The sequence below is a fragment of the Chiloscyllium plagiosum genome, unplaced genomic scaffold (assembly GCF_004010195.1).
Source record: "Chiloscyllium plagiosum isolate BGI_BamShark_2017 unplaced genomic scaffold, ASM401019v2 scaf_7087, whole genome shotgun sequence".
NCBI classification, from domain to species: domain Eukaryota; kingdom Metazoa; phylum Chordata; class Chondrichthyes; order Orectolobiformes; family Hemiscylliidae; genus Chiloscyllium; species Chiloscyllium plagiosum.
The window spans coordinates 10,626-21,495 of record NW_025214063.1 but is presented as its reverse complement, the minus strand read 5'-3'; the positions used below and the strand labels follow the sequence as shown (position 1 = coordinate 21,495).

The 10,870-nt window shown below is 37.5% G+C and overlaps 1 protein-coding gene across 1 annotated transcript; it reads right to left on the bottom strand.

Moving 5' to 3' along the window:
* Positions 1-363: 363 nt before the first annotated feature.
* Positions 364-6,969, bottom strand: LOC122547797 (ubiquitin thioesterase ZRANB1-like). Its single transcript, XM_043686377.1, has 2 exons — positions 6,801-6,969; positions 364-1,329 (listed from the first exon to the last, which is right to left on the bottom strand). Exon 2 carries the CDS (start codon positions 1,291-1,293, stop codon positions 466-468), a length of 828 nt encoding a protein of 275 aa, XP_043542312.1. The 5' UTR covers positions 1,294-1,329; positions 6,801-6,969; the 3' UTR covers positions 364-465.
* Positions 6,970-10,870: the final 3,901 nt, after the last annotated feature.

Here is a 10,870-nt window from a genome sequence, read left to right as displayed (position 1 = left end):
CCATGCCCAAATTACCTTTGTGGTCATAAATTGACTGCATTTTGTTTTATTACCCATCCACATGCTACCTATGTGTCAATACATGACTTTTATGTTGACTGCCAGTCGTTTCTTTTGATCTCATTCACTTCATGTCTGAATTCCTTGCACTCAGTTACTCACATTTTCTTTCTCTCCCAAACAAGCTTGTGAAAACAGGTGCTGAAGATGATACAATTCTACTATTCTAGAGTCCAATGTAGTAATAATTTATTGAATACTGCGCACAAACTGGATAGCAGAAAAGATACATTCAGATCAAAATATCCATTAGGACTGTTACAAACCAAATCACTGATAATTTCAGATATTGAATAAATGTAATATCTTCACATTTCTCCCCAATGTTCTTAAAATTGTGCATGATACTCATTTGTGAATAGCTTATTTATTGGAAAACTACAAAAATATTAAACAAAATTTTAATTATGACCTACCAACACAAGCGTTGAGAAACAGCCAATCTGATCTTTTCATTCTGTTCTTTATTTGTTTGAGTCTTTTGAAGTCCACTTCCAACTCTTCTTTACTGCCTACTGCCCCAGGTGCCAACTCAATTCTTTGAAAGTCCATTTTCATCGCAGATTCACGTTTAGGTACAGGAGGAGATCTCCTTTGGCTATTGCCACCACCAACACTGCTCCTCCATCGAGCCCTATCCTGCTCATTTATCAATGATGAAGCTTCTTCTGGCTCTGTAAATTCAATTGCTTCCAAATTGTTAGGTCTAGGGTAGTCACAGACTACACACTTCCGAGACTTGGGACAGTTCTCGTATGTGCAAGCTGTGCACGTCCAATGCAATGCTTTTGTATTCAGTCTGTTCCTGTCATTATATTCTTCACATGGATCCTGAGAAGCCTGAACTGGTCTTGAAATACAACCAGATGACTGGGGGGATTCTGTAGGACTTCTAGTCCGACGTTGGGACAAACACTGAGTGCATCTTATTGCTCTTGGCCAATTCAGATATGTACACATGTGGCATGACCACTTGCTTGTACTTTCTGAATTGTAGGATGATTTAACCCTTGGTCTAGCACTAGAGTCTGGACAAATCAAAGGGCTGCTGCCACCCTCTATACTTGGGGTATCCCACACTTGATTCAAATCACTTGAGCTGCCCCTGGTTGGATCTTCAGTAATTATAGTGCCAGTAGGTCTTGGCGCACGACACATGGTACATTTGATTGCAGAGGGCCAGTTTTCATATGTGCAATATTCACAAGCCCACTTTATTCCATATTCAGTCATCGTTGCTCACACCAGTTTTCAATGCTGGATTGGAATCTGCAAAATAAAATTAACAAGTATGAAACACGGCAATTCTCTTAAAACCCATTTTGGCACCCAAATTTACTGAATGAGAGCACAGTAAAAAGTCTCTACATTACTTTGTGCGAAATGTTGGTTGATAACACCCTTTCAGTAAAAATGTATTTGAGTTTATCAGGTAACACTACATATTGTTGAGGCCCAGACAACTCTACAGTTTAGTCTTCCTGCTATCAACCTCCGCTCCAACCAAACTAACTCAATTTATGAGAACACATTACTGATTTAAAATATAAATTTATCACTGAACAAAATTAACGTAAGTCTGTACTAATGGTGAAGATAATCTTCAAAAAGTCTTCAGAAACCTTATGCCTTAAGAATTCATCATGAATAGAAGTTTGGATTAAACTTACAATTTCTGGATACACCATTTAACTAAGGTAGCTTTTAATCTTTCCTATCATAAATGATCTAAAGATTAATGAAAGTTGACAGAATCAAAACCCACAAAGATACCTGGATTAAATCTGCCTACAATAGTGTGGAATTAAAGAGAGAAAAGAATGAAACTGACTTAAGTCGGGGAATCTTTTGTCTTATTCTTCCAATGGGTTAGGACAGTACTACAGCTATAAGTGTGCAACTTCACCATATATTTCATTTCCATATCAAGATGGAAATTAATTAGTATCAAGTCAGCGTAGCCACAGCACATGTTTGATATCTCAAACTGGTAACTTGTTTACCAGAAAGAAATGATAATTTGCTCATTTGTGAAATCCTCACCAAAAAAGGCAACCTCTCCACAATGCTATACTAAATATCGACGACTACAGTTAAGACTGTATGCACGCTGGTAAAAGTTGCCTTTGGTTATACCCATCATGTTTCATTCTTCAATACAAGCTTTGAAAAGCAACTCGAGAACCCATTACAAAATACACTTGTCCGGAATCAGTCAGGACATCTATGCTTACTTCTGCAATAATTATGAAAACAAACCTCATATACATAGAGAAAAGCTACTTGGATACAAATATCAAATTTATGTACATGGCATTCTTTTGCACAATTTACATAAATCTTCTGTATTAAATAAATTACGTACATTATTTTAACCAATGCTGGTTTGAGAATTTGAAAATCACTTTTTAAAAATCTGGTTATCAATACAAAAGTAGAATGACTATTAAGCTATTTGGATTGCCATTAAAAACACAACAGCTTTACTGATGCCCTCTGAGGGAAGGAAACCCTGCCCACCTTACCTGGTCTGGCCTATAACGGATTCCAGTTCCATACCAATTCTTAACTGCCTGTTGAAATAGCCTAGAACATCACTCGGTTTAAGAAGAAGGTTCATTACTACCTTCTCAAGACAACTAGGGATGGGAAGATGCCAGCCGTTCCACTGATGCCCACATCCTGAGAATGAACAATTGGAAAAAAAAAAGAGAACTGGAAAATTTCTATTTAAAATGAAGAACCAAGAAAGTCCAACATTTCGAGACCTCCTATCAGTCTATGGTTGATCGGAACAGCAGTTTCAATTATTGCACTCATTTTATGAGCTGCTCATTCACCAGGGCCAAAACAAGTAAATAATCAATAATCATACTGCACGGAAGGAAGTTATTCAGCTGTGCACCTGTGCCAGTTCTATCAAAGAGCTATCCAATTACTCCATCTCCTCTTTTCCCCTTGGCTAAAGGATCTCTCCGTACTTTGAATTATGCATATAATCCTCTTTTGAATATTAATTAAACTCTGCTTTTACTATCCTTTCCAGAAGCCCATTGCAGATCACAACCAATACTTAAAAAGTGCTCTGTAAACAGAGGTCACTTCATAAGTTGGGTGAAATGGGGTCATGAACCTGAATTTTAAAAAGATACACTTGTCATATAAATGTCTATGGTATTCTCCATTTTTAAAAAATTCTGACAGACAATTAAAACGTACAATAGCGGAAATTAGTTGACCGGCACATTTTAGGAGTAAAGCGGCAAAACAGAATATCTGGCAAATCACTTTGTTCTGAAGAGTGGAGTAGCCGAGGTTTTATCACTGGACTCCCTCTTTCAAAATTGGAAAACTGACATCTCTAGTTCTGGGAAAAAAGTATGCACCCAAAACTATCCTATTTTTATATATAGGAACAGAGCTATAGTGAATTCACAATCTCAAATGTGTTAGAAACTTTCCTATTTTAAGAAATGTTTTAAGATCACACGAGACAACTTCTATTTATATAAACCCACAATACAGAGAGTTCTATGCTTCAGCATATCACTTTACACTAAGATCTCAGTGTATTGAGAGATGTTCATTAACATTTATGTTATTGCTTTGTTTGCATTCATACTATATTCTCACAATCAGGTTTCCCCTCATTCTACAATTGTACATACAATAGCACTGTTGCTCCTCACAATATGGAAACTACAGTAAACATGGTATCTGATGTAACCTAGCGTGCTGTCGAGAAAACTTTGACTGAGCTCCCACGTAGTGACCACGCAAAACAACTTAACTTCCAACTTCCCAAAAAAACATTGATATCTTCACAAGTACATTTTGATCAAAATAAATACATTTTCAAATAGATTATATAAATTAAAGAAAGTAGCAAGTAGTGCATGACAGATATACTTGCTAGCTGTGTTTTCAACTGATCACTGTTTTATCATTTGAGAGAAGAAATAAAATGTAATTTGTAGATATTAGATTAGATTAGATTAGATTAGATTAGATTAGATTACAGTGTGGAAACAGGCCCTTCGGCCCAACAAGTCCACACCGACCCGCCGAAGCGAAACCCACCCATACCCCTACATTTACCCCTTACCTAACACTACGGGCAATTCAGTATGGCCAATTCACCTGACCCTGTACATCTTTGGACTGTGGGAGGAAACCGGAGCACCCGGAGGAAACCCATACTTATGTATTTCAAAAATCACACAATTATAGACTATGTTTTCTTTTGAATCCCATAAAACCGAGAAATCTAAAGCTATTTCTATCAAACTACAATGCAACAAGTTGTATGTTTACAAAATTCCTTCCATTTGGGAAAGAAAGCTGTTACAATGCACTTGATTTAAAACAGATTTACAAAGTTAGAAATTTACCTCCAAAGAAACTTTACTTCTGCTTTAGCTTTGTCAAGCAGCTTTCCATCAACTGTTTTAGAGGTAGTACTAACCAACCAGGTAAGACATTACTTTAAGTAGGCCACAACTCAGACAAAAATAACTCAAAAATGAGCTTTAACACAGTAAATCTTTCAGACACTTAACCAATTAATGCTGCAATAGCAACTATTGTTACAGAAAAGAATTACTTCACCAAAATACCACAAGTAGTTTCGAAACCCTATTTGTAAAGTGTTACATATTGGTGATGTTTCTTAAATATTACACCTTGCATGATTATCAAAGCACTATTGGAACTGGCAAGTCTCTTTACAAGCTAGCTTAAATCAAAATTTAACTTATAGTACATTAGACAACATTACATTTTAACTTGTATTTTGTAAGATTGCTCAAAATGAGGAAGATTTAAAATACCTCATGTCGAAGAAAACATACGCAGGGGAAAACAAACACAAACACAAAGGAAAAATAACAACCAAAAATTTGATCATTTTGGAACCATGAAGGTAGATAGCAAAATTCAATCTCATTTCCACCCATATTCATAAACATGCAATATCCAGCAGTCACATACTGATCAGCAGGATTCAGGTTGTTCATTTTTCTTTTCATGGTCTAGGCATAAGGAAGATAACTATAAACAGCCATTACTCTAGTTAAACCAAATTAGTAGTAGTACTATCCTAAACAAAAAAGAATTCAATCTCACACTGAAACTTTTAATCCAATTTAATCACAATGCACAGAACACCAAGTACACAGAATCCATTATGGAATATTCAAATCAGCCCTTGTGTATGGAACTTTATGATACAACATACAAGTTCAAAATGTTTTGACTAAGCTGGACATCATCAATAATACTATAAACCTAGAAAACAGTACCACACTATTCTGTACAGTTTTCACTTCAGAAATCCTTGAAGACTAAAAACATGGCACTTCATTACTAAACAATATTTTAAGTAGTTTGCAATTAACTTTACCAGGAAAGTACAAGCTTCACAGTTTGATATCAAAGCAAAGCTCTCAGAAAGCAGAACCAAACACATGTATTAGCAAGAAGCTGAATATATTAATGAGTGGAAGGAAGGGACCAGTCGCAGTCTTTAGCAAGAATAAAATTACATCTGGTGGCGGCACAAGCTGGATGTCTTGGTTTAGTCAAGATTTTAAAAATATTGTAGTAAACATCAAAAGGAAGGTTCTAAGTGCCCAAACAGTCTATACCTGAACTGTGTGACTAAAATATTTGTTTATTGCCAAACTCAAATTATTGAAAAGCACAATGTGAGAATGTAGAATTTAAAACAGAATTATGTAATTTTTAAATAAAATAGTCATTCTGGAATAATTGAACTGCAACTCTGAATTTAGAGAAGAATTGGGAAAGCAAAAATAAATTGATAAATTATGATTTAAACATGTTAAAAAAAAATTTATACATTTACTTAAACCCCCACCAATTCTGAATAAAAATTTCATGATAGACGGCAACTGTAAACAAGAATCAACAAACAGGCCTCAACAAAGATAGCACTCAAACAGGGAATGGTGGCCACGTTACAAAAAAAACTGCTACAAAATCACACAGTTAGAAATGTTTTACTTTTTGGCCATGGAGATTGCACCATAAAAATAAGGATTTCAACAATAAAGACGAAATGCAGTTTGATTTCTTGTTTGTACAGAGTTCTGTTTGCAAACATTAGTGCTGTTCATTCGAGGTAAATTAAGCGTCACAAACGTGGCACTGGGTCTGGATAAAATGCAATTGAAACAGAACCCCAGAAAAAGGGAAAGTTATGCCAAGTCAGGTACAGTGCGTATAATTTCTTGTACCGGAACATCAGTTTTAGCTTTAGAAAGCCACGATTAGTTTGAAAAAACATCCAGGCTGCTACAATAATAGCAAACTTCAGCTTCTAAACCAGATTTAAGAGAATACTAAATTTTCTTCATGCACCGTACGAAATAGAAACCCGACTCATTTCGCCCCCCAAAACAAAACTTCACCATACCGGCTTCGCAGCTACTTCAGCTAAACTTTTGAAAACTCTACGTGCACCTTTACCTAATAAATAAGTTTTGCTAGGGTTAAAGCAAAGGTTGCACAACAGGACAAGAGAGCTGCACTTCCCCATCACATTGCCTTGAAAGAAAGGAGGCAGGTTTGTCTTAACGCTAACTTCACACTTCCAAAGGAGCGGACTTGTATTGATCCGAGACGGGCTGTGTCCTTCCTTGCCACTTCGCGCAGAATAAATTCAACAGTACGGTTAGAGCTGCGGTATCTTTTTTTCGTGACTGACGACCAGCAATTACCTAAATCCAGATCTCAGGCACCGGCCTGACATTCAGCTGCGCTGGGGCTGCACCTCCATTCCACCGCCGCCGTCGTTGCCCCATCTCGTTTACGATTAGTGTTAGAGGGACTGCATACAACAAACAGACCTTCTCCTCTACCGCCGTTCCAGTCGATCTCACTTCTTTTTCCCCCTTGCTCTTTATGACATTTTTTTTTTCCCCCTTTCTTTTCTCAGGCTTCTCCGTTCGACTCTAATGGCGACGGCAAAGACAACATCGGACAAAGTTTGCTGGGATATTTAAAACGTCACTCCGCAACTCGCGCCAGCTTGCTGCCTTCATTGGCCGCCGCTCGGGCTCAGGCGTCGGACCAATCATAGCCGCCGTCCTTGATGTTTTGGAACCGACGTCACCCCGGGTAACCGGGCTGTGACGTCATCGCGTCAACAGAACGCTAGGGGCGGGGCTATTAGAACGTCACGTAAACCAACACCGCGCTGCTCTTTGATTAGCCGACGATTACGTCACCTACTACTCCGGACAGAATGCAACTCAGCTGATCAGAGTCGAGAGTGCGGTGCTGGAAAAGCACAGGTTAGGCAGCATCCGAGTAGGAGAATCGTCATTTCATAGCAATGAGGCTTCGCCTCGCCGGAGTAGCATTTATACTGTTTGTACCATTTAAACGTTAATTAGAGGAAGACACACGTTGAATTCACGAGACTTGGAATTTAGGCTATTTATTTTGGTAGTGACAAGGCGAAGACACGATTAAATAAAGGTTCAATTTTTAAACAGCTATCGGAGCAGAGTAACCTGAGTGCATATGTACGTAAATCATTGAAGGTGGCAAGACATGGTGAGAGAACAGTTAAGAAAGTATACAGCATCGTGGGTTTTATTAGTAGAAACACGGAGTACAAAAGCAATGGGGCGGTATAAATTTCTTTGGAATGCTAGGTTTGCTTGAACGAAGCATCACGTACAGTTCTGGGCATGATGCTTCACGAAGTATGTTAAGACAGTAGGAGTTCATAAAATATTAATAAATGCTCCAGGGATGAAAAAGCTCAGTTATGTGGACACATTTGCAAAATTACGACTGTACTTCTTAGAGAAGAAAATATCGATGAGATTTCATAGAAATATTCAACACCATGAGTCTGGATACAGGAATCTATGGATCCATGTACACAGATCTTTGAATGTGGCAGGACAAATTCACAGATAGAATCCCATTTGCTTTGTGAACCAGAACTTCACAATTGAGTGCAAAGATTTGAAGAACCATTAGAAAGCTCTGGTTTGCCTACAGAGACAATTGTATCGAGTTCTGATTATCACACTTTCAGAAAGATTTCAATATCTCAGAGGGTGAAAGAGATTTACAAGAGGAGTTTTAGACTGGAAGAATTGGTTATTCTCCTCAAAGCATTGTGAATGATGAGTTTTAAGGAGGTGTACTAGATTGTAACGTTTTAGATAAAGTACAGAAAGAAAAGCTGTTCCCAGTGATGCTACAAGAATGATTGGACGCAGTTTTAAGGTTTTTGATAAGAGCTGCAGGGAATGACACTTTTATACAGCAAGTGAAACTAGTTGTGTATGTGGACAGTGGAAGCAGAGATAGTCAATGATTTCAAAAGAAAATTAGGCACTCAAAAGTTATTTTGCAGGGCTACAAGCATAGAGCGGAGAAATAGGACTAACTAGATTCTTCTACAGAGAGCTAGCATCAGTTTGACGAGTAAATTACCTCCTCCTGTGACATAACTTGGTGATCCAAAGCAAATGATTGCCTTTAACATCCATCCAGACCGAGCTTCAATTTAACATCTCACATAAAAGACAACAGCACTCCCTCTGCCCTGTTTTGAAATGCCAGCCTTGCTTCCTGTGCTTAAGCTTTGGAGTTGGAACTTGAACCCATTCCTTGTAATTCAGAAGCAAACGTTCTATGAATTGAGCCAAGGCTGACATGCTGTAGAACCTGATACTGGAGGCTAAGTTAACATTGATGCAAAGCACATAAAATCAGTTTAAATTCTCACATTAGGTTGACAACCACTGGTTGGAGATAGTCCTAGATGTTTGACTAATTGGATGTTGCAACTATGTTACAATTTTTGAAAAGTTTTCCCTCATCTAAGCTATCACCTCTAACTATCTGCTACTTTCAATTCTATTATCTTTTCTGGCTATTGTTTACTTATCTGGCTCACAACATTTTCCACATCATAATTATAAATGTAAATCGATTGTTTAGTTGGCAAATACTATTTGTACAAAATATTATTTTTCAGTTTCAGGTGAAACTAACAAATAAAATTGGTTATTAACACATTTCAGTCTTAAAATTCATGATTAATGCGTTGCAAATATTATTGGTCGGGGGACTCTAACAGTTTTCGGAAAGCAGCTTGAATCAACTATTGAAAAGAGTTGATTACACAATGTATATAGGCTGGCATTCTAATATAGAATGAAGTTCAACACTGGCATCTCTAAATCATAGTATGAAGAGAGTGTTGCATCATCTGAGAAACCCCTTTGATGAGATATAAAATTGAGATGCTATATGTTTGCCTGGGTGAATGTGAAGTATCCCATGTTGCTATTTCAAAGAAGAGCAAAATGTATTAACCAATTTTTACTCTTCAAACAATTTTTTCAAAATCACATCATTTGTGGACACTTGCTGAATGCAAATTGGCTACATTGTTTCTTACATTACAGCACTGACTACACAATCAAATGACTCTGCCTCCACTATTTTCTGAGGATGGGTGTTTCAAAGACCTCAAAAGAAATTCTCATCTCCATCGTAAATGATAGACTCCTTAATTTTAAACTACATCCCCTAGTTCATGTCTTTTCCACAAATGGAAATATCCTTTAAGCATACATGCAGCCAAGACATCTCAGTGTCTCTTATGTCTCATAGGATCACCTTTTATTCTTCTAAATGCAATGCATATAGGCCCAACCCTCCGTATCCCAGGTATCGGTTAAATGAACCTTCTCTGAACTGTTTCTAATTCATCTATATCTTTCCTTGCTGAATAAGAGAGGTCTTTCTTACTTTTTCCTGCAACTCTTGTAAAAGCTAAGGAGACTAAAAATGCATAGAGTTCTCCAGATGTGGTCTCACTAATGTCCTATACAACTGTAGCAACACATCCTTTTATACATCATTTCCTTTACAATAAATGACAATAATCTAATCGCCTTCCAACTCACTTGGTGTACCTACATATTAACTTTGTGATTCATGAACCAAGACAGCCAGATCTCTCTGTTTCACAGTTCTGCAACTACACACCATTTTAGTAAAATGCTCATCTTATATGCTACTTGCCAAAGTGAACAAGTTCACATTTTCCATCATGAAAGGAAAAGTCACTATATTCCTATTGGACCATAGTGTTGCCCTCTCACTCGAGTGGCACGACTGTTGGTGGCTTAACCTGAGGGTCACCATGCCTCAAGTGAGGGGGAAAGATTGAGGAGTATCCTTCATGGTAATCTCAGTTGGTCATCATCCTGCTGGTGTTCAAACTTTAAGTTTTTATAGATCAATCTAGCTCAGCCTTCAAGATATTCAATGGCACAGACTTCACTGCTCTCTTTAGAAGAGAATTCCATAGCCTAACAATCCTCATCTCTATCTTAAATAGAAGAATTCATTTAAACCAAGTCCCATAGTTCTAGAGTAAACATTCCCTCAATATCTTAGCTCCCTTACAATTTTTACATGTTTCAATAAGATCACCTCTCATTCTACTGAATCCTTCTCAAAGTATCTCTAAAAGATAAACTTTTTCTCTCAGCAATCAACCTAGTGGACCCTCTCTCAACCGTTTCCAAAGCCGGTGTGTCCTTTCTTAAGTAAGGAGACTATAAACTTTATTTTTCTTATTAATTTATGGGATATGAGTGCCACTGGTTGCCTATCCATAGTTGCCCTCAAGGTGGAGGACGTGAGTTGCTTTCCTGTATTAATGCAGTCCTTGGGATGTATGTACACCCACAATGCTCTTGCTCTGTACTACATGTGTAGCAAGACTTCTCTATTTTTACACTCAATG